Raw genomic sequence first — 25,459 nt, forward strand, 5'->3', positions numbered from 1 at the left:
CGATATTTTTTCAATATCGGAATTCGGCATCGGAATCGGAAGTTCAAAGTTGATTGACAGACTGACGTCATCATGATGCGCGGTGTGTGCGCATCATGATGCGCCGTCATTTTGGGCCTTCCGGGGGTCTCTGCCGGCCTGCCGGGGGGCTGTGCCGGCCTGCCGGGGGGCTGTGCCGGCCTGCCGGTGGTCTGTGCACCCTGTGGGGGTCTGTACCGGCCTGCCGGATGATGGGACTACTACTGTCCCATCATTGGCTAATGTGTCAATCACTGTCATGGTAGCAGGCATCGCCCGATGGGACTTGTAGTCCCATCGGACGATGCCTGCACAGCCCCCTGGAGCCTGCACAGCCCCCCGGCAGGCCGGCACAGCCCCCCGGCAGGCCGGCACAGCCCCCCGGAGCCTGCACAGACCACCGGCAGGCCGGCACAGACCACCGGAGCCTGCACAGACCCCCTGGCAGGCCGGCACAGCCCCCGAAAGGCCCGTACAGACCCCAGAGAGGCTGTACAAGGGCAGGAAAGGGTTTTTCTTATTCCGATACCGGAAGTCCCATAGACTTGAATGGGACTTCCGGTATCGGAATCGGCGATACCGATACTTTTTTTAAAGATCGGCCGATACCATCCGATACGATACTTTGAAGTATCGGACGGTATCGCTCAACTCTAGTCTTCACCATATTGGAGTTTGGAGTGTGACTGTTTCAGGTTGTGGACAGGTGTCTTTTATACTGATAACAAGTTCAAACAGGTGCCATTACTACAGGTAATGAGTGGAGGACAGATGACCCTCTTAAAGAAGAAGTTACAGGTCTTTGAGAGCCAGAAATCTTGCATGGTTTTAAGTGACCAAATACTTATTTTCCACCATAATGTGTAAAATAAGGTGATTTTCTGGATTTGTGTTCTCATTTTGACTCACATAGTTGTGGTCTACCTATGATGTCAATTACTGGCCTCTCTCATGTGGGAGAACTTGCACAATTGGTGGCTGACTAAATACTTTTTTTCCCCACATTATAGTGTCCACATGTTTCACATTTCTGAAGCGATGAGAGCCCACCTAACTTACGGGTGCATGTTTCCAGAAGCATGAGCTAGGCATAACGTACTGGTGACTGAAACGTACTGATCACTACAATCTACTGGTCACTACAGCATACTGGTCACTACAATGGCAGTTTGCAATTTTCACTTGGCAGCATTCATTGCTGCTTGTTTCTAGAAAACGCCCATGGAATCAAAATCGTCAGTACACCTGTAGATGAATTCCCAAATGGGTATAATTTCCAAAATGGGGTCACTTGAAGGGGATTCTGCTCTTCCAGCAATTAGGGTCTCTGTATATGGAGTCTGCAAACTATTCTAAGAAAATATGCGCTTCAGGAGTCAAATAGCGCTCCGTCCCTCCTGAGTTTCTCTGCATGGCTAAGCAGTACTGTACAGCCACATATGGGGTATTGCCAGGTTCAGTAGAAATTGTGGAGCAATTATGGTTCCATTTTTACCCACTTCTTGTGTGAAAATGTAGAATCTGGGCCTAAAACAAAATTTTGGTGGTAAAAATGTAGTTATTTTTTCTTCAGTGCCCAATGGTGTAAAATTCTGTGACACACCCATGTTGCACACCTAGATGAATTCATTGAGAAGAGTAGTTTGTAAAATGAGTTCACATATGGGGGATTTTTGTTGTTCTGGCACCTCAGGGGCTCTGCCAAAGTGACTTGGCACCCTCAAACCATTCCAGCAAAATCTGAACTCCAATATGGCGCCTCTTTCATCCTGAGCTTTGCATTGTGCTTCAAAAATAGTATTCCCCCAAATATGGGGTATTGGCATGATCAGGAGAAATTGCACAACAAATTGTATGGTTCCGTTTCTCCTGCTACCCTTTTGAAAATAAAAAAGTTGGGGCTAATATAACATTTTTGTGGGGAAAATGTGATTTTATTTTCACAGGTCAACGTTATAAACGTCTGTGAAGCACCTGGGGGTTCAAGGTGCTCGACACACATCTAAATACATTCCTTGAGGAGTCTAGTTTCCAAAATGGGGTCACCTATAGTGAGTTTATATTGTTTACAAACATCAGGGGTTCTCCAATTGTGACATGACTTCAGCTAATGAATCCAGCAAATTTTACATTCAAAGTGTCAAATGACGCTACTTCCCTTCCAAGACCTGCCGTGCACCCAAACAGTAGTTTTCTCCACATATGAGGTATCGGTGAACTCAGGAGAAATTGCACAACAAATTGTGTGGTGCAATTTCTCCTGTTATGAAAATGCCAAATTTGGGATTAAAATAACATTTTTGTGGTGAAGTTTTGTTTTTTTTATTTTCACGGCTGAATGTTAGAAACTTCTGTGAAGCAACCGAGGGTTCAATGTGCTCACCACACATATAGATCAGTTCCCTGAGGGGTCTAGTTTCCAAAATGGTGTTACTTGTGGGGAATTTTTACTGTTTAGGGACATCAGGAGTTCTCCCACTAATTGTTCCAGCAAATTTTGGGTTCAAAAAGTCAAATGGAGCTCCTCTCCTTCCGAGCTCTGCCATGTGCCCATAATGGCATACTAGGGAGAATTTGCAAAGCAAATTTTGGGGTCCATTTTTTCCTGTTACCCTTGTGAAAATAAAAAAAATGGGTTTAAAGTAATTTTTTTGTGAAAAAAAGTTAAATGTTCAATTTTTTTTCCCATTCCAAACATTTCTGAGAAGCAGCTGAAGAGTTAATAAACATCTTGAATGTGGTTTTGAGCACCTTGACGGGTGCAATTTTTAGAATGGTGTCACTTTTGGGTGTTTTGTATCACATATACAGCTCAAAGTCACTTCAAATGTGATGTGGTCCCTAAAAAAATGGTTTTGTAAATTTTGTTGTAAAAATGAGAAGTCGCTGGTCAACTTTTAACCCTTAAAACTTCCTAACAAAATAAATTTTTGTTTCAAACATTGTGCTCATGTAATGTAGACATGTGGGAAGTGTTATTTATTAACTATTTTGTGTGAGAAATCTCTTTGATTTAAGGGCATAAGAATTCAAAGTTTGAAAATTGCAAAATTTTCAAAATTTGGGCCAAATTTCCATTTTTTTCCACAAATGAACACAAATTATATCGAAAAAGTGTATTTTTTTCCACAGATAAACACAAATTATATCGAAAAAGTGTAACACTATCATGAAGTACAATATGTCGAGAAAAAATTCTCAGAATCAGTGGAATCCGTTGAAGCATTCCAGAGTTATTACCTTATAAAGTGACGCTGGTCAGAATTGTAAAAATTGGCCTGGTCATTAATCTTCAAATGAAACATGGTGATCGCAGTGTCCTTATGTGGAGCTGTATGAGTGCTGCTGGAGACGGGGAGCTACATTTCATTAATGGTATCATACAGATGTACTGCTCTATATTGAAAGAGAAGATGCCACCATCACTCTGTGCCCTTGGTAGACATGTACATTTCCAACATGATAATGGTCCAAAACACACATCTAAAGCCACTGTTGCATTTCTGAAGAAGAACAGGATGAATGTCTTTCAGTGGCCAAGAATGTCTTCTGATATGAACCCAAGTGAACACCTATGGGGATTCTGAAGAGACAAGCTGAGCATCACTCTTGATCCAGCATTCAGGCTCTAAAATAGGTAGTTCTTGAAGAATAAAAAAAATATAAATGTTGAAATATGTTACCAACTTGTTCCTTCCATGCCTAGAAGACTTGGTGGTGTCCTTATATATCATGGAGGTCATACAAAATACTAGATGCAGTTGTTTTTATGTGGGGTGTACAAATTTTTGCATCAATTAATTTGAGTAAAACTGAAGATTTTGCAATGAGTGCTATATTATTAACCTTACTTTCATGTTATGGGTTGAAAAAAATTCTATGAAACTCAGTTTTGTCAAATTTTGGAAATAGTTGTGTCCAGGGAGATATGAAGTAAAACATTTCTTTTCAAAAGGGTGTACTCATTTATGTTGATCACTGCATGTATTTTTTACTTGAAGGTCCACCATATAAGACAATCTGGCTCGTGTCATCTAATCTCATCTACCTAGATCCCATTAATACTACATTTCAGAATTGCTATTGCAGTGTCAGAAACACCGCACTGAACTTGCTCACTGAGTCAGTGTGCGTGTCCTGAGTATAGCGAACTGTGCTCAAAGATACTGTACCTGTGGAGCGGGCAGCAGCCGAGTAGATGCGTACTTCAGAGCTGCAGGACCTGAAGCACGTGACTGCTAGGGGCGTGGTCTAAACTCCAGAGAGCTAGGAGCTGCAAGAGAACTCCTAGCAGGGTAACTGCGAGACAAAGTTACCAAGGAGCACAGACAGGGAGGATAGTCAGGACGTAGCCAATGAGTCATACACAGAGATAGCTGCAGGGTACAAGAGGGGCGAGCAGAGAGTAGTCAGATCACAGGCAATGAGTCATACACAGAGAGGATAGCACAGTACAGAATCAACAGGCAAACTCACAACGGGGAACAGAACCGGGTCAGAACCATATAAACAAGCTATAGCAACGAACAGGCACAGGCACACAGAGGTCAGCACACTCGGCCAAAGGCAAAAGTATAACTGCTAGGGATTGGAACTTCCCAGGGGTTTAAGAAGCTCTCCCAGAACCAGAAAGAGGCCACAATCATTAACCCCAGGTGTGCAGGTCAATACCTGCACTGAGCTCCAGACATTAACCCCTGATGTGCAGCTCAAAAACCTGCACTGGGATCATGACGGTAACCACCTCTCAACAGGGGGCCTCTGGACCACCAGGCTTCCCCGGGTACTTGGCATGGAAAGCCCGAATGAGACAATCTGCATGTACAGAGCGAGCAGGGACCCATGAGATCTCCTCTGGTCCATATCTCTTCCAGTGGACCAGGTACTGCAAAGAGCGGCGCACCCACCGAGAGTCCACAATATGTCCAATCTCATACTCCAATTGACCCTCCACCAGCACTGGAGGAACAACAGACTCGGAGTCCTCTTTGACAGACCCTACGGATTTCAACAGAGATTTATGGAACACATTGGATATTTTTAAGGAGGCGGGGAGATGCAACCTATATGCCACTGGGTTGACTATCTCCATAATCTCGTACAGATCAATGAACTTTGGTCCCAACTTAGCTGATGGTACCTTTAAGTTGATGTTACGTGTGGAAAGCTAAATCTTCTCTCCCACCAGAAAAATGTCTCCCGAGGCTCTCTTTTTGTCAGCAAAATGTTTGTACCTCCCCTGGGCCCGAGAGATATTACGCTGGACTTCAGCCCAGAGGTTTTTTAACCATTGAACGGACCCCTCTACCCCTGGACAACCGGAAACCACCCGTGAAAACTTCCCAAAATGCGGATTAAACCCATAGTTAATTAGGAATGGGGACATGTTGGTGGACTGACTCACCCGGTTGTTAAAAGCAAATTCCGCCAACGGTAACGTATCACACCAATCCTCCTGTCTGGCGGAAGTCAGACACCTGAGAATTTGTTCCAGGGATTGATTGGTGCGTTCTGTCTGACCATTACTCTCCTGGTGATATGCCGACGAGAAGGAGAGTGAGATGCCCAATTTCATACAGAACGCCCTCCAAAATTTGGCCACAAACTGCACACCTCTGTCAGACACAACATTCAGGGGTACCCCATGCAATCGGACCACATGCTGCACAAACAACCTTGATAATGTTTCTGCTGAGGGTAATGCTGCCTAGGGAATGAAATGGGCATGTTTAGAAAACCTATCCACCACCACCCAGATCACGGTATTGCCTCTGGAAGGTGGAAGGCTGGTAATAAAATCCATGGAAAGATGAGTCTATGGCCTATCAGGAACCGGTAAAGGTATGAGTTCCCCAGCCGGCCGGTTATGCGAGCTTTTGGAACGGGCACACACGCCACAAGCAGAAACAAATTCCTTGACATCGGACCTTAATGAAGGCCACCAAAAAACCCTGGCTACTGCCTCTCTAGTGGCTGTGATACCTGGATGAGCACTCAGCCTAGACTCATGAAACTCCTACAGAAGTCTAGGCCACAATGAATCTGGAACAAACAGTTTATCCCCTGGCCTGGTTGCCGGAGCTAGGGCCTGAGCCCTTAGAATTTCTTGTTCCAACTCAGTTGAGACCCCCGCCACTACCACCCCTGGGGGAAGAATGGAGGACGGCGGCTCAGGGGGAGACACTGGGTCAAAACTTCTGGACAGGGCATCCGCTTTAACATTTTTGGACCCCGGTCGAAAAGTAATGGAGAACTGAAATTGTGAAAAAAAAGTGACCAACGAGCTTGTCTAGGAGTAAGTCTCTTAGCAGATTCAAGGTATGCCAAATTTTTGTGATCCGTGACAACCGTGATAGGGTGAACCGCCCCTTCCAAAAAGTGCCTCCATTCCTCAAACGCCAGCTTGACCACAAGAAGTTCTCTATTGCCTACATCATAGTTTTTCTCAGCTGAGGAGAACTTCTTGGAGAAGAAGGCACAGGGTTTGAGATTGGTAAGGGTGGCCGGACCCTGGGACAGCACAGCCCCCACCCCCACTTCAGAAGCATCCACCTCCACAATGAATGGTTTGGACGGGCCTGGTTGTACCAACACCGGGGCAGACATGAAACATTTCTTAATCGCTGAGAAGGACTCCTTAGCGAGTACAGACCAATTTTTTACATCAGCGCCCTTCTGGGTAAGATCCGTGAGTGGTTTAACCACTTGTGAGAAACCTTTAATGAATCTTTGATAATAGTTCGCAAATCCTAAGAAGCGCTGGAGCCCCTTGAGATCTCGAGGCTGAACCCAGTCAGTGATCGCCAGCACCTTCTTAGGATCCATACGAAACCCCTCACAGGACACAATCAACCACAAAAAAGACAGTTCCTGTACAAAAAATGAACATTTTTCCAATTTAGCGAACAATAGGTTCTCCCTGAGTCTCTGGAGAACTGTCTGTAGATGTTGCAAGTGAGATTGGCTGTCCGGGGAATAAACCAAAATGTCATCCAAATAAATAATAACAAAACGGCCTATCAGGTCAGAAAACACAACATTGATGAAATTCTGGAAAATAGCAGATGCATTAGTTAACCCAAACGGCATTACCAGGTTCTCAAAGAGTCCTTCTGATGTGAGGAACGCAGTTTTCCACTCGTCGCCTTCCCGAACCCTTATCAGATTGTAGGCTCCCCGCAGATCTAACTTGGAGAACCATTGGGCCCCAGCTAACTGTTTACATAAGTCTGGGATGAGGGTAAGCGGGTAAGTGTTCCTAACCGTTATCTTGTTCAGTTCCCGAAAGTCGAGGCACGGCTGCAAACCACCATCTTTCTTCTTCACAAAGAAGAATCCTGCTGCCACAGGTGACACAGAAGGCCTGATATGCCCTTTGCGGAGACTCTCAGCTATGTACTCCTTCATGGCTTGGCGCTCAGGCCCTGACAAATTGAACAATCGAGCCTTAGGTAACTTGGCTCCGGGTACTAAGTCAATGGCACAATCGTAGGGTCTATGTGGTGGCAGCGCCTCAGCCTCACTTTTGGAAAAAACGTCTTCGAAATCCTTCAGGTACTCCGGAATACCTTCCAGACCGACAGACGACACAGATACGGATTTAGCAGCGTTAAGAAGATGTCCCAGGTTACCACATTTATCCTTACATCCCCATTGAGTGATCTCCCCTGTAACCCAATCAATGGTAGGATTATGGCATTGAAGCCAAGGCATCCCCAGTACCAGTCCTGCAGGAAAGTTATCTAGCACAAGACAACTTAGTTTTTCCACATGAGTGGAACCCACTTTTAGAGAAAAAAGTTCAGACCCGCAACAGATACCGTCCTGGGTAAGAGGAGACGAGTCAATTGCCACAAGTTTAACAGGATCCTGAAGCCTTGACTGTCCCTTTCTTATTAAGAGTCATAACTTTGGTATCAATCAGGTTTACAGCAGAACCACAGTCAACAAAAGCAGTAGTCTGAACCGGACCATTGCCAAGTTCCAGTTCCACCTGCAGCACCATTTTTGCATGTTAAGAAAATTGTACCTGAAGGTCTGGGTAGCCTCCTCGACTACTAGCCAGACCTAGTCGTTTCCTGCCATCTTGGAGGATGACGGACAGGAGGGGCAGTCCTTCTTCCAGTGTACAGATTCCCCACAATAGAAGCACCACTGCTTCTCCCGGCGGCGTCTTCTTTTCTTTTCCTCACAGGTGACAGTGCTCAACTCCATAGCCACAGGAAGAGTCCGGGTCTCATCTCCACTGAAGAATGATGGTGTTTCCCTTTGCATAACGCCTCTAGCCCGCAGTCTGCAATCCATGCGAACCGCTTGGGTCATGAAATCCTCCAAGGAGTCAGGCGGAGAATGGAGTGCCAAAGCATCCTTCAGACGTTCACACAGGCCTCTACGGAAAACATGCCTCAAAGGGCGGCATCACTCCAGGAAATCTCGGCTGCCCAACGTCTGAATTCAGTACAGAACCATTCGGCCGAGTGCTCCCCCTGACAGACACTCATCACCTTGTCCTCAGCCAAACGCACTCTATCAGGCTCATCATAAATAAGCCCTAAGGCTTCAAAAAACTCATCCACAGACATTCTCTCAGGGGTAGAAGAAGAAAGCGAAAATGCCCAGGCTTGTGGGGACCCCCTAAGCAGGGACATAACCACCCTCACCCTCTGTTTCTCATCCCCAGAGGAGCGGGGTCTCAAAGAGAAAAAGAGCTTACAGCCCTCCTTAAATGCTCTGAAATCATCTTTGTTACCAGAAAACGTATCTGGCAATTTAACCGGGGGTTCGGGTGGGACTGAAATGACATCTCTATTTCCCACCTGCTGGAAGCCTGCGGAAAGAACCCCCTGAACTGAGTTCTCAACCCGCCGTTGGGACTGGGCCAGAGCTTGCCGTTTCAAACTAAGCTTCTGCAGTGACTGAGTCAAGCATTTCACCTACTCAGATAAAGCACACATTGGGTCCATGCTGCAGAAGTGAGGAGAGAAAAAAAAATAGCAGGCCAGTTATAATGTCAGAAACACCGCGCTGAACTTGCTCACTGAGCCTGTGCGCGTGTCCTGAGTAAAGCGAACTGTGCTCAAAGATACCTGTGGAGCGGGCAGCAGCCGAGTAGATGCGTACTTCAGAGCCGCAGGACCTGAAGCACGTGACTGCTAGGGGCGTGGTCTAAACTCCAGAGAGCTAGGAGCTGCAAGAGAACTCCTAGCAGGGTAACTGCGAGACAAAGTTACCAAGAGGCATAGACAGGGAGGGTAGTCAGGACGTAGCCAATGAGTCATACACAGAGATAGCTGCAAGGTACAAGAGGGGCGAGCAGAGAGTAGTCAGATCACAGGCAATGAGTCATACACAGAGAGGATAGCATAGTACAGAATCAACAGGCAAACTCACAACGGTGAACAGAACCGGGTCAGAACCATATAAACAAGCTATAGCAACGAACAGGCACAGGCACACAGAGGACAGCACACTCGGCCAAAGGCAAAAGTATAACTGGCAGGGATTGGTGCTTCCCAGGGGTTTAAGAAGCTCTCCCAGAACCAGAAAGAGGCCACAATCATTAACCCCAGGTGTGCAGGTCAAAACCTGCACTGAGCTCCAGACATTAACCCCTGACGTGCAGCTCAATAACCTGCACTGGGATCATGACAGCAGTTTGTTGTATTCCACACTATTTGTGCTTGCTTATGAACAATGATGATCATAATTGTTATCAGCACCAATATTTCTAACATATTTCAGGTATCCAACGGATGTGTAAGTAAAATTTTGGGTCGCTATTACCAGACTGGATTTGTAGAGCCTAAAGCAATGGGAGGAAGCAAGCCAAGACTAGCTACCCCAAAAGTGGTAGAAAAAATTGCTCAACTTAAATGGGAATATCCATCTATATTTGCGTGGGAGATTCGAGAGAGATTGCTTACTGAGAGGATCTGTCCTGAAGACAAAATTCCAAGTGTAAGTACAAACAACTACTTTACATACATAGGCAACTATAGATTATGGGAGAAATTTATGGCATTTTGAACAATGGAAGGCATATGCCTCCTTTAATTAAGTCCAATTATGGCAGTCCACACAGCAGAAAGTCAAATTTATGCTGTGATTTTTGCCGATTTTTGTTGTAAATTGTACTGCATTTGTCAGGTTACGAGAAGCCTTGTCCCTTCCACTAAGTTCTGTCCATCTGTCAAAAAGTGCTGCGAGTGGCACAAAAAGGAAAAGAGCCACAAATTATTGTGCTAATTAGGTGTCCGACATAATTTGTGACTTTTTTTATTCCAGAATGCTGGCATATAGAGAATGATAAATTCCCTTCTATGTATTTGAAACACTTTCCAAATTCCCTTAACTTTCATACATTAACCCAAATGTGAGACATTTTAATAGTATGTACAAGTAGATTTTTTACTCCTACAGCTGATGCATTAATGTATTTATACATAATCCAGAATTTACAATATATTACATTCCAAAATTGCACTTAATCCTGGATAAAATGCTGAAATGCCCAAACTCCAGTATTAGCTGCACAGTGTGACAAACTTTACAGAAAATTACAAACTGGGATTTAGGTCACAGACTGCTGTAAACTGATCTGGCCTCATACAAAATAATATTTTTGCTGTATTCCCAACAGTTAGGATAATTATTGCTTACTGTAGATAGCTTTCTTGAAGATTGAGCACTGTCAGTCCTATATCCAATATATTAGATAAATACCGAGGTGGGTTCTTGCCAAAAAAATCCCTGGCTGGATCGCTTCATGGATAAATACATACTATATTAACTGTTAGTTTCCATTGTTTTATTGCACTTACTAACATGATTATCTTGATGATTGACCTTTTTTAGTTGGACATGGAGGCTCATGTTGAGAGCACCGAGAACAAGTTGCAGTTTAATAGTTTGCAGTGCTATATGTTTGTAGCTATGAAAGGCAGAGTAATCTGGAGCTGCTAAGTAAACTTTTACATTGCAATGTAATTGAATGCACAGAGGCCATCAAGCTTAGTCCATGGGTGTAAGTCCTGACGTGTCTCAGGATATCAAGCTTAGTCCACGGGTGTAAGTCCTGACGTGTCTCAGGATATCAAGCTTAGTCCACGGGTGTAAGTCCTGACGTGTCTCAGGATATCAAGCTTAGTCCACGGGTGTAAGTCCTGACGTGTCTCAGGATATCAAGCTTAGTCCATGGGTGTAAGTCCTGACGTGTCTCAGGATATCAAGCTTAGTCCACGGGTGTAAGTCCTGACGTGTCTCAGGATATCAAGCTTAGTTCACAGGTGTAAGTCCTGAAGTGTCTCAGGATATCAAGCTTAGTCCACGGGTGTAAGTCCTGTCGTGTCTCAGGATATCAAGGTTAGTCCACGGGTGTTAGTCCTGACGTGTCTCAGGATATCAAGCTTAGTTCACGGGTGTAAGTCCTGATGTGTCTCAGGATATCAGCAGGACAGTCTGATGCCATTAGAACAGTAGATAGGAAATGTATTTTCGAACAATTTAGAAAGGGCACTAACAATAAGTTAAAGGCATATCTAATTACAATAACAGTCTATGATAATCAGTCATATAAATCCTTCCCAGAATAGAATGTACCAGCAATTCCTAAATGAGGTCTAAATTGGGTGTGGAGCAGACTAAAGATCCAGATCTCAGTATTTACACTGATGCTTCATGAGATCACTGACACTGGCATTTATATGTCGTGACTGTCTGTGCACATGCACACTAGTTCCCTTATAAACGTGTGCAACTTAATACCCTTTCCGTTTTGATTATTGATTGACCAGGCTTTTATCCTGGTTACGTGGTCGTCCTATCTGTTGATTGAGTGATATGTGTCAATACACATACAGGTGCATCTCACAAAATTAGAATGTCATCAAAAAGTTAATTTGATTTAGTTCTTCAATTCAAAAAGTGACACTCATATATTAGAATCATTACAAACAGAGTGATCTATTTCAAGTGTTTGTTTCTGCTAATGTTGATGATTATGGCTTACAGCCAATGAAAACCCAAAAGTCGTTATCTCAGTAAATTAGAATACCTTATAATACCAGCTTGAAAAATGATTTTAAATCCGAAAAATTGGTCTACTGAAATGTCTATTCAGTAAATTATTATTCTTATTATTATGCATTTATATAGCGCCATTTATTCCATGGCGCTTTACATGTGAAAAGGGGAAATATAGACAAGAATAATAAATATGTGTAAGACAAGGGACACACAAGTACATAAGGAGAGGGGAACTTTCCCGTGAGGGCTCACAGTCTACAGGGATGGGTGAGGATACAGTAGGAGAGGGTAGAGCAGGTCGTGCGGTGGTTCAGTAGACCGAGGATCATTGCAGGCTGTAGGCTTGTCGGAACAGGTGGGTCTTCAGGTTCTTCTTGAAGGTTTCTGTTGATGGTGAGAGTCTGATGTGTTGCGGCAGAGAGTTCCAGAGTATGGGGGAAGCACGGGAGAAGTCTTGTATGCGGTTGTGGGAAGAAGAGATAAAGGGGGAGTAGAGAAGGAGATCTTGAGATGATCGAAGGTTGCGTGCGGGTAGGTACCTAGAGACCATGTCACAGACATATGGAGGAGACAGGCTGTGGATGGCTTTGTATGTCATGGTTAGGGTTTTGAATTGGAGCCTCTGGGCAATAGGAAGCCAGTGAAGGGCCTGGCATAGGGGGGAGGCTGGGGAATAGTGGGGTGATAGGTGGATTAGTCGGGCAGCAGAGTGTAGGATGGACTGGAGCAGAGCCAGAGTGCTAGAGGGGAGGCCAGAGAGTAGGAGGTTGCAGTAGTCGAGGCGGGAGATGATAAGAGCATGCACTAGTGTTTTTGTGGTCTTGTGGTTGAGGAATGAGCAGATCCGGGAAATATTTTTGAGTTTGAGGCGGCAGGAGGAGGCAAGGGCTTGGATATGTGGTTTGAAAGAGAGCGCAGAGTCGAGGATCACCCCAAGGCACTGAGCGTGCGGGACTGGGGAAAGAAAGCAGCCATTGACATTGATGGATAGGTCTGGTGGAGGGGTAGAGTGAGATGTGGGAAAGATGATGAATTCTGTTTTGTCCATGTTCAGTTTGAGAAAGCGAGCAGAGAAGAAGGCTGAGATAGCAGACACACATTGCGGTATTTCAGTCAGTAAGGAGGCGAGGTTGGGTCCAGATAGGTAGATCTGTGTGTCATCGGCATAGAGGTGATACTGCAAACCGTAGGATTCTATGAGCTGTCCCAAGCCAAAGGTGTAGATGGAGAATAGTAGGGGTCCTAGGACAGAGCCTTGAGGAACACCAACAGACAGGGGGCGAGGTGAGGAGGTGGTGTGTGAGAGGGAGACACTAAATGTTCGGTCTGTTAGATATGATGAGATCCAGGATAGGGCCAAGTCTGTGATGCCAAGAGATGAGAGAGTCTGTAGCAGGATGGAATGGTCTACAGTGTCGAAGGCACAGGACAGGTCCAGGAGAAGGAGGACAGAGTAGTGTCGCTTGCTCTTGGCGGTTAGTAAGTCGTTAGTGACTTTAGTTAGGGCAGTTTCAGTTGAGTGATGCAGTCAGAAGCCAGATTGTAACTGGTCAAAGAGGGAACAGGAGGAGAGGTGGGAGGACAGTTCAAGATATACATGCTGTTTCAGTAGTTTTGAGGTGTAAGGGAGAAGAGATATCGGGCTATAGTTAGACACAGAGGCTGGATCAAGGGAGGGCTTTTTGAGGATGGGTGTGATTGAGGCATGTTTGAAGGATGAGGGAAAGACACCATTTGTAAGTGAAAGGTTGAAGAGGTGTGTTAGAGATGGGACGAAGACTGTGGCCAAGTTAGGGATGAGGTGAGATGGGAGTGGGTCGAGGGCACAAGTGGTGAGGTGTGATATTGACAGAAGGGTGGAGAGCTGATCTTCTGTCATGGTGGAGAAGCTGGCTTTCGCAGAACAGGGCTGAGATGCTAAGAGGGGCATTGGTGGCTGCGGGCCAAAATTTTGTCTGATCTTGTCGATCTTCTGCTTAAAGAAGGAGGCAAAGTCTTCACCAGAAATGAGAGGAGGGGGAGGAGGTGCTGTGGGACGGAGCAGAGAATTGAAAGTGTTGAAGAGTTGTTTAGGGTTGTGAGACAGTGAGGATATGAGAGATGCGAAGTAAGTTTGTTTAGCGGCAGAGAGCGTGGACTTAAAGCTGGCAAGGGACTGCTTGTATGCGCTGAAGTGCTCAGTAGAATACATTCTCTTCCATCTCCGCTTAGTGGCCCTGGAAACCTGTCTCAGTTCTTTGGTCAGGCTGGTCAGCCAGGGCTGCCTGTTGATTGTACGAGTTTTGCTCTGTGTGAGGGGGGCAGCTGAATCAAGTGTTGCTGTTATTGTGGTGTTATAAAAAGTGGCAGCAGCATCTGTGTCATGAAGGGAAGCTATGTCTGTAAGAGGGAGAAGGGACTCAGAGAGTGATTGTAAATTGAGGTGTTTGAGATTCCTGCGAGGGTGAGCGAGTTTATGGAGTGGGGGTTGCTCAGTAGGAGAGGAGAGGGAAGAGAATGTCAGTAGGTTGTGGTCAGACAGGGGGAGGGGTGAGTTTTTGAGATTAGTGAGGGAACAGAGATGGGTGAAGATAAGGTCCAGCGTGTGACCATCTTTGTGAGTATCCACAGAGGACTATTGAGTGAGGCCAAGGGAAGCCGTGAGCGATAGAAGTTTAGAGGCAGCTGGGGTGGAAGTGTCAATGGGGATGTTGAAGTCGCCCATGATGATGGTGGGGATGTCAGCAGAAAGGAAATGGAACAGCCAGGTACTGAAGTGGTCGAGAAAGGTGGAGATGGCTAGTTCTGGCGGGCGGTAGATGACAGCCAGTTGGTGGTTGGAGGGGGAATAGATGCGGACGGAGTGCACCTCAAACGAGGGAAGAGTAGCGGAGGGTGGCAAAGGAATTGGGGTAAAGGAGCACTCAATACTTGGTCGGGGCTCATTTGGCAAGAATTACTCCATCAATGCAGCGTGGCATGGAGTCGATCAGCCTTTGGCACTGCTGAGGTGTTATGGAAGCCCAGGTTGCTTTAATAAGCAGCCTTCAGCTCATCTGCATTGTTGGGTCTGGTGTCTCTCATCTTCCTCTTTACAATACCCATAGAGAATGAAATTTCCATGTCCAAAAAGCTTGTTGGCAGCGGGAAGCATGAAGTGCTTTAAAATTTCCTTCCCCAGCAAGACTTGGCACCTGTCCACATTGCCAAAAGTACCAATTCCTGGTTTAAAAACAACAGTATCACTGTGCTTGATTGGCCAGCAAACTCATCTGACCTTAATCCCTTAGAGAATCTATGGGGTATTGTCAATAGGAAGATAACATTTACTGCATTTACTGAACATGCATTTCAGTAGGCCATCAGTTCGGATTTTATAATCATTTTTCAAGCTGGTGTTATAAAGTATTCTAATTTAATGAGATAATGACTTTTTTTTGTTTTCATTGACTGTAAGCCATAATCATCAACATTAACAGAAATAAACACATGAAATAGATCACTCTATTTGTAATGACTATATATAATATACAGTGGGGCAAAAAAGTATTTAGTCAGTCAGCAATAGTGCAAGTTCCACCACTTAAAAAGATGAGAGGCGTCTGTAATTTACATCATAGGTAGACCTCAACTATGGGAGACAAACTGAGAAAAAAAAATCCAGAAAATCACATTGTCTGTTTTTTTTTCATTTTATTTGCATATTATGGTGGAAAATAAGTATTTGGTCAGAAACAAAATTTAATCTCAATACTTTGTGATATATCCTTTGTTGGCAATGACAGAGATCAAACGTTTTCTGTAAGTCTTCACAAGGTTGCCACACACTGTTGTTGGTATGTTGGCCCATTCCTCCATGCAGATCTCCTCTAGAGCAGTGATGTTTTTGGCTTTTCGCTTGGCAACACGGACTTTCAACTCCCTCCAAAGGTTTTCTATAGGGTTGAGATCTGGAGACTGGCTAGGCCACTCCAGGACCTTGAAATGCTTCTTACGAAGCCACTCCTTCGTTGCCCTGGCGGTGTGCTTTGGATCATTGTCATGTTGAAAGACCCAGCCACGTTTCATCTTCAATGCCCTTGCTGATGGAAGGAGGTTTGCACTCAAAATCTCACGATACATGGCCCCATTCATTCTTTCATGTACCCGGATCAGTCGTCCTGGCCCCTTTGCAGAGAAACAGCCCCAAAGCATGATGTTTCCACCACCATGCTTTACAGTAGGTATGGTGTTTGATGGATGCAACTCAGTATTCTTTTTCCTCCAAACACGACAAGTTGTGTTTCTACCAAACAGTTCCAGTTTGGTTTCATCAGACCATAGGACATTCTCCCAAAACTCCTCTGGATCATCCAAATGCTCTCTAGCAAACTTCAGACGGGCCCGGACATGTACAGGCTTAAGCAGTGGGACACGTCTGGCACTGCAGGATCTGAGTCCATGGTGGCGTAGTGTGTTACTTATGGTAGGCCTTGTTACATTGGTCCCAGCTCTCTGCAGTTCATTCACTAGGTCCCCCCGCGTGGTTCTGGGATTTTTGCTCACCGTTCTTGTGATCATTCTGACCCCACGGGGTTGGATTTTGCGTGGAGCACCAGATCGAGGGAGATTATCAGTGGTCTTGTATGTCTTCCATTTTCTAATTATTGCTCCCACAGTTGATTTCTTCACTCCAAGCTGGTTGGCTATTGCAGATTCAGTCTTCCCAGCCTGGTGCAGGGCTACAATTTTGTTTCTGGTGTCCTTTGACAGCTCTTTGGTCTTCACCATAGTGGAGTTTGGAGTCAGACTGTTTGAGGGTGTGCACAGGTGTCTTTTTATACTGATAACAAGTTTAAACAGGTGCCATTACTACAGGTAATGATTGGAGGAAAGAGGAGACTCTTAAAGAAGAAGTTACAGGTCTGTGAGAGCCAGAAATCTTGATTGCTTGTTTCTGACCAAATACTTATTTTCCACCATAATATGCAAATAAAATGAAAAAAAAACAGACAATGTGATTTTCTGGATTTTTTTTTCTCAGTTTGTCTCCCATAGTTGAGGTCTACCTATGATGTAAATTACAGACGCCTCTCATCTTTTTAAGTGGTGGAACTTGCACTATTGCTGACTGACTAAATACTTTTTTGCCCCACTGTATGTGTTTCACTTTATGTATTGAAGAACTGAAATAAATTAACTTTTCGATGATATTCTAATTTCGTGAGATGCACCTGTAATTCATCCAACCCCATTTAAACATACCGAACACAGGAAACTGAAGGCTGGATGCAAATGTGGTCATATACCTATCCATTAGCAGTCTTCCCTTGGACCAGACCACTATGCAGACAGCACAGAATGTTGGCTAATCATCGGGGTGTGAAGTCTATAATTAAGAGATTGGCCTTAGGCTACAAGTCTGCAATTACACTGCAATCACTCTATGAGACTGCAGCCTTGTGAATACTCACATCATGCGTACTGCGCGCTGTAAGGGTTCTCTGGTGCCAGCGCCGGGAGCGGTTTTGAATACATGTGGTCACATGCCGACTAGATGTGTGCAGCGTCACTCAATGCAAGTGTACTGCGTGAGGGCGAGCACGTGTAGTTGGAATGTGGCCGGAAGTATGGAAATCGCATACTTGCAGTAACATGACCACGAGGCTGCAGTAATATGAAGTGATTGCAGACTTGTAGCCTAAAGCCTACAACCCCTTTTAGAAAATGGGAAATAACCGTAGGAAAGATTTAAATTTAGTATATTAGGTTCTATATAATACACATCTCTAAATATTAACCCTAAAGTGACCAAGTTTGCTTGTTACAGCATATGTGCATGGAGATAAAACTAAGCTCAATGTGGGATAACAACTTCAGCAATTTATAAATCAAATCAATCCACATTTTTAGAATGAAAACGTAGCTATTTGATTCCATTATGTGGTGTTTGACTTAATTGTTAAATACACTTACAGAATAATCATGATTCAGGCATGAAAACTGACAGGAAACAGTAGTTCTACAATTCCAAAATCCTTAATATGTTTGTCAGTAGTATTATGAAGATAATTTCTCATGATTGCAAAGTAGTCATCTTAATCATGTTTCATTTAAATGACCTGAATAAAATACAGGCAGAGTTCTAATCATGCTCCATGACTAAAGCCAAGTTACATCCCACTCTGTGCAGTCCCTAGTAACAAATCGATAATTGTTGGTTGCACTGGTTTGCCAATTTTACCTTAACCCCGGAGTTTATCTATGTATGTTTATTGTTATTCATAGTGTGTTGCTAAAATTCTCTGTTTCAAGGTATCATCAATTAATAGAGTTTTAAGGAATCTGCCTTCAACCTTGAGCTTTTCTTTGGCTCCATCCAGTCCAGGTGAGCTGAACCTTACAACATATATTTTAGTAAGTGATAATGCAAGGTCCTTATGGGACTTGAAGAATGATTTAATAGCTAGAGTTAATAGGTAACTTAAAAAGATTGTCATGTATGAGTAAATACGAAGGTACAGCATAAAGATGGGTACTGCATAAAAACAGAAGCGTGACAAAATCTCTGGAAATACAAATTCATAATTAGAAAACTTGTTCCACAGCTCTGATATCTAATTTACTGACATATGGCATTTGTTTACATGCTGGTCAACATGTTCTTTAACCCTGTGAGGCAGTGACCGGTGTTACATGTAGGGGTGGCTGTGTGTTCCCCCAGGATGCACACGAGATGTGTTGAGGTCATGAGAGTGCATTGCAGTCACAGGCATGTTTAGTGACTAGTGACTGTAAACTGGAGGATATGGTTCCCGGCTGCAATACGGAGAATATCGTGTACTGTGTAATGCTGTGAGTAGAACATTAACACGGCGGTGCAGTCGCCCATGGCAACTGGTCAGAGGTGGACTGGCATGTTTAGTGACTGTAATCCAGAGGATATGTGCCCGGCTGTGAACCAGAGGTGGACTGTCTTATTCCCGACTGCGAACAGGAGGTGGACTGTCCTGCCGGAGAATATTGTGTGCTGTGTTTTGTGAGTTGAAGCATTAAAGAGCCATTTTGCTTTGAACTTTGCTGGGTTCCTGCCTCATCACTGCACAGTGATCTACCGCTGCACTACAACCTCTTTACTCCCTGAACTAGATTGGAATGTGGCGCCTCACAGGCCATTCCCCTAAAGTGCAAGTGAGCTATCACTTGCAGACGTCTTTAAGTAAATTTCTCCAAAATAGGTGCACTAAAATCAAAAGACTACAAAGAATATTTCAGGAAAAAAAACTCTTCAAAAATTTTCCAGGAAAAGAAAAACTTCTCCAAAAACTCCCAAAAAAGGAAGCATTTACATAGGCTATTTCAAAAGGTTTAAGAAAAAAAATTAGTGTGAACCTAGCCTAAGGAGTTTGATAGAGAGAGGAGCCACCCTTTATAAGCCTCTTGTCACCACTACCATGTGATTGCAGGTTGATGACACATAACTATGGCCACCTGAGGTATAACATAGAACCACAGGTCAGCCATTGGTAAGTATATGGCCATGCCATAGGCCTGTTGGTATACTATTGCAGGAAATAATGCTAACTAATGAAGTCCTTTGGTGGGACTAAAAGAAAATGCAATAAAAAATATCCAAAATATAAATATTATTTTTGGGGGGTTTGACAATAAAAGATATTGTATCCAATAAAAACAGTAAAAGTATAAAATACATACAAGGCATCTCCACAATCATAATGACTTACAAAATTGAATACAAATCATTTATACTTCATGGTAAACTTTAAAAAAATATAAAATTGACTAAAAGAATGTCACAATGTTGTGAGTGATGACTTTAGCGGCTTTAAGCATGACTGAAAGCCGGCGGCTTCAGGGAGGAATTAAGTTTATTTTCTCTTTCAGTAAGTCAGCCAGACAGTGTTGCAACTCTAATCACCTTTAAATTAACTATATAACTGCAGGTCAACCCCTTTCTGACATCGGGCATATATTTACGCCAATGTCGGACTCCCTCCCTTTGATGTGGGCTCCAGCGTAGAGCCCACATCTTTCCCGGGACATATCAGCTGTTTTGAACAGCTGACATAGAATCATAGAATCGTAGAGCTGGAAGGGACCTCCTGGGCCATCTGGTCCAACCCCCTGTTCAAAGCAGGATTCGCTAAATCATCCCAGACAGATGTCTGTCCAGCCTCTGTTTGAAGACTTCTATTGAAGGAGAACTCACCACCTCTCATGGCAGTCTGTTCCACTCATTGATCACTCTAACTGTCAAGAAGTTTTTTCTAATGTCTAATCTGTGTCTCCTCCCATTCAGTTTCATCCCATTGCTTCTAGTCTTTCCTTGTGCAAATGAGAATAAAGATGATCCTTCTATAATGTGACAGCCCTTGAGATATTTGTAGACAGCTATTAAGTCTCCTCTCAGTCTTCTCTTCTGCAAGCTAAACATTCCCAAATCCTGCAACCTTTCCTCATAAGACAGGGTTTGCAGACCGGTCACCATTCTGGTCGCTCTTTTCTGAACTTGCTCCAGTTTGTTGATGTCTTTTTTAAAATGTGGCACCCAAAACTGGACACAGTATTCCAGATGAGGTCTGACCAAAGAGGAGTAGAGGGCAATAATGACTTCACGTGATCTAGACTGCATGCTTCTGTTAATACATCCTAAAATTGTATTTGCCTTTTTTGCTGCTGCATCACACTGTTGACTCATATTCAGTCTGTGATCTATTAGTATACCCAAGTCTTTTTCACATGTGCTGTTGCTTAGCCCTATTCCTCCCATTCTGTATATGCTTTTTTCAGTTGTATTGCCCAGATGTAGTACTTTGCATTTTTCTCTGTTAAAAACCATTCTGTTAGTTGCTGCCCACTGCTCCAGTTTATTTATATCTTTTTGAATCCTCTCTCTCTTCTCTAGTATTAGCTATCCCTCCTAGCTTTGTGTCATCAGCAAATTTATTCAGTTTACCCTCAATTCCTTCATCTAAATCATTGATAAAGATGTTGAACAATACAGGGCCCAGGACGGAGCCCTGTGGTACCCCACTTGAGAGATTCTTCCAACTGGATGTGTAGTCATTTATGACCACTCTTTGGGTCCGATCAATAAGCCAGTTATGAATCCACCTAACAGTTGCCCTGTCCATTCCGTACTTAGACATTTTTTTCAATAAGGATTGTGTGTGATACTTTGTCAAATACTTTGCTAAAGTCAAGATATACTATATCTACAGCATTTCCCTGATCCACCCAATCAGTGATTCTGTCATAGAAGGAAATTAAGTTAGACTGACATGACTTATTAGTTACAAACCCATGCTGACTTCATTCTTATCCAGGTACTTACATACATGTTGTTTAATAATTTGACCAAAGATCGTTCCTGGTATAGAAGTCAGACTCACTTGCCTATAGTTGCCTGGGTCCACCTTCTTCCCCTTTTTGAAGATAGGAACAACATTTGCTCTTCTCCAGTCTTCTGGGACTTCTCCTGTTCTCCAAGAATTTTCAAAGATTATGGAGAGGGGTTCAAAAATTTCTTCTGCTATCTCCTTCAGTACTCTGGGGTGTAATTCATCTGGACCTGGAGACTTGAATTCATTTAGGTTAGCTAAGTGTTTCCTCACTATCTTTCTATTTATAGATATCCTGGATTCTTCTGTTCCCTTAATAGGACAGTGAAGAAAAGTTGATATTACATTTCCTTTCTGAGAGAAAACAGATGCAAAATAGGAATTTAAAAGTTTGGCCTTCTCAACATCCTGTCTTACCATTTCATCATTTTCGGCCTTCTCAACATCCTGTCTTACCATTTCATCATTTTCATCCTGTAAAAATCCTATAGCATCTTTGACTTTTCTTTTACTTTTGACATATCCCCAAAATCCTTTATTATAGGTGACCCGGTTTCAGTTTGGCATTCAGGTGTCGCTGATTCCCTTATTTATGACTGTTGTACTACATACTAATTTTACTTCTCATTTCAAAAAATAATAAAATTTATATATTTTTTACATTGCTCCTTGTTCCTGTTGCTGCTACAGTGTAGCAAATCGCAAAAAAGCAACTTGCAAATTACAAAAGTCCAACCATGTTCAATTTTGTGTGACTTTCTTGTCACAGTCACAGCACACTCAGAGTCCCAAAATGACCCCATTCATTTGTATAATGCTGTGCATAATGTACTTTGATTGTGTTGCAGCCAAAGTCGCCTTGTAGCTCTAGCCTACTGCAGATCTATCACCTGATTTTACAATACAATCTGCATACAATATTAATTAGATTTTCTAAATCTGATGAGACTGGCGAGCTTACTGTGAACATCCATGTCAGATTGGCTATATAATCCTAATAGTATCCCACCTATCGATGGTTGCCGTACATGTACCGTGGTCATGTGCTATCATTGTATGGCGTAGACTAGGAAGTTCTGCCTGCTCTTTGCAGCGTGGGTACCTGGTGTGTTACATAGCTGGCACCTGACAAGAACACTTAAAAATGAACATTTTATGATTTAGTCTCCACTCAACCACTCTTACTGATAGCAACAGCTTGCACTGAGCAGCATGAAATTTCAACAGTAGCAGGGAAGAGGGACCTTGAGGAGCTTGGTAATCAGAGTAGGTGCATGGTGATTAGGTTTAAACTTTCAAAAAGGTTTATAAAGCCCTTCTCACATGGATTTCCAAATTAAGTAATTAAAACTCATAAAAAGATACATTCAATGATGTATATAGTTTATATTGTTTATTCTGCTCAAGATACTGCACCACCTAGCATACAGGAGCCTGACACTGCAGAAGAAAAACAAGAAGGACACATTACAGATTTTAAATACAGTTGTTTGCTACTTTTAATATAAAATGCATTTTCACCTCGGAAATATGATTACCCCTATAATTATTTTTATACAAAAGATTTTGTACAATATATTACTTAAATTGCACACATAAATCACAGTACATAGTACAGTATAAGTGATACATGTAGATTCCTAATAAAAACATAGTGAAATGAATGGAGTATCTTGAGTACATCTAGTTTCTTATACATCCAAATCCTACAGTATAATTAGAGATGACCAAATTTACATGTATAAATGAAGCTTAACTTTCTTCAATACGTTAGTGACTGTTCCTAAATATAAATTCTCATCACTACATTTGGTGGATTGAAAAACCCATAGAAAATAAATGGGAGGTTATTATTTACATGTAAAAATTAAACATGATATGAAAATCTGAATTTCGTAGAAAAGACCCAGCCTTCACAATTTATTTAAAGAAAAATAAATGTATTTAGAACAAAAGTTACAATTTAAAAGAGATGAAGATAAGAGATACAAATATATTAGCAGATTCCCAAGAATACAAAAAGGGAAAAGATCTCACTTGCTGCAAAAGGGTGCAGTATTTATGTGAAAATTACAAGCATTGTATCTCTGCGCATGCCCAAACCAAATAACACTGCCATCAGTAGTAATTAAAAAAGGCACAAGCAAAACATAAGCAATCATTAGTTTTTAAGGTCCGCTTCTGAGTCTCAAACATGTCAAGATGTCAGATTTCTGCCAGGACATCCTATCTAGAAAACAACATTTTACAGAGGATTTCAAGGATATCTGCAGTCTAACAGGTTTCTTTAGCTGAAATGAGCAAACCATAATTTTATAATGCTATTGCATAACTAACATGTAATAAAGTAATTTTAATCATATTGGCAAATTATGGTTTATAATAGCTGTATTTATTATTTTCTTCCTCAGTTCCCTCCTTTAGTTTATGCTTTAAATACCTTTATCAATCAGAAATAGAGATGAGTGAAAAAATTCTAATAGAATTAAATTCTACTCGAATTTTCCAAAAATCCGCATTTGCCAAAATGTGTATTCAAAGTCCCCAGGGCGGTAGCCGTGCGCGAGCTGATGCTTCTCCACACCGTGGCACTTTACAAACACACAGTGTATCCAGTTCATTAGTGTTGTGTTATGTACATTGATTGTATTGTACTCACTTGCAGACCGGAGACGTCCGCTGTCTCCACGTCCTTAAGTCCAAGATCAGCCGCACACATGGAGCGCCCCGCAGGGCCTGAGGGCACTTGGTACCGGGCCCGTCGACTTCAACAGGGGACGGTGTCACGGTGGCGGCGACCCGGTCCATGGCCCAGAGGCGTCCAGTAATAAAATAGGGGAAAGTTGTGTGGTATTTATGTGGTAAAAATGAAAATAAAGTTATTAGATGGTGAAATACGTGACGCCACCTGTGGTATTCTAGTCAGAGGTGACCAGCGCTGCGGTGTTGTTCCTCTGGGATGGATGTTGGGCGCAGCTATGATGTTGTAGCCCTCCACAGGTAGGGCTGTAGTCCCAGGGCAAAGATGTTAAATAAATAGTAAAAATGGCTGTGAACATTGGGGTGCAGAGAAATGCGAGAAAGACACAGAGAGGTGCAGCTTCTTTACCTTTTACTGGTAATTGGTTGTAGTCCAGAGTACCACATACAGGTGATGGAATGAGTTTGGCTTGCCTGGAGGCATTCAGGGGATCCACCTTGCCAGGTGGGGATTTAGGACCGTCCTTTCCTTTGTAACTGTCATTTCTCCTCACAGCTCACAGCTGTTTCGTTTCCATGACAACCCCCTCAGCTGATTTCGAGCTGACTCACCAACCCCCTCTGCTGGCCAGAAATTATAAGGCATCTCCCTTTTCTGACCTGCAGCAGGAAATTGTGATTAAATCTATGCTGCCTGGCATGGGGTCCCTTTCTGCCTCCAAGCATGACTTTACCCATTAGAGGGAGGCAATGTCACTGTGACAACCGAACTCTGTGGTGTCACATTCCCCCCCAGTTAAGTTCAGTACTCCTGGACTGAGGAAAAATATAACAAGAATTGTTAACAACAACAATTAATGCAAGTTTACAAAGTCTTAAAAATGTAAAAATTATCAAAAACCAGACAAGAAAAAGAAAACAATAGCACAGTTACTGCAGCGACCAGTACTTAAGCTGCTATCCAGGAATTGTCTTTGCGCTTGTACCTGGAGTTTGGTTGGTGGGAACCGTCTTAACCCACTTTGTGTGTTGTCCCTGGGCACTCTGTAGATGGGCCTGTTTTTCGGCCACGCCGGCGGCTTATTTCAAAGGCCTTTTTGGAGTAACTATTTACAAATACAGTTCTGACCACACATAGTCCTGTGGTCCAATTGTCCTTTAACTGATTATTGCGAATACTTAAAAAAAAAAGGTTCTTACAGTAAGTCTCTGTAGGCTCTCATGCTTAACGGTTACTACTACTTTGTCTGGATTGGGTGCCACACCTTCCTCGCTCACCACATGGCCTAGGTACTGCACCTTGGGTTTCAAATGGTGACATTTGGATGGTTTTACTTTCAGGCCAAAGTTTGACAGGGCTTCGAACACCTCGGCTAGGTGCTTCAAATGGTCTTCGT

General features: G+C 43.2%; 1 protein-coding gene across 1 annotated transcript in view; it reads left to right on the top strand.

The window, feature by feature from the left end:
* Positions 1-25,459, top strand: part of PAX4 (paired box 4) — a 208,993-nt gene that overhangs the window by 60,280 nt on the left and 123,254 nt on the right. The window contains 2 exon segments of the mRNA XM_073579176.1: positions 9,760-9,975; positions 18,316-18,388. Coding sequence (XP_073435277.1) covers positions 9,760-9,975; positions 18,316-18,388 — 289 coding nt within the window.

Source organism: Dendrobates tinctorius, unplaced genomic scaffold (assembly GCF_039654945.1).
Source record: "Dendrobates tinctorius isolate UK_male_01 unplaced genomic scaffold, ASM3965494v1 ptg000062l, whole genome shotgun sequence".
Lineage (NCBI taxonomy): Eukaryota > Metazoa > Chordata > Amphibia > Anura > Dendrobatidae > Dendrobates > Dendrobates tinctorius.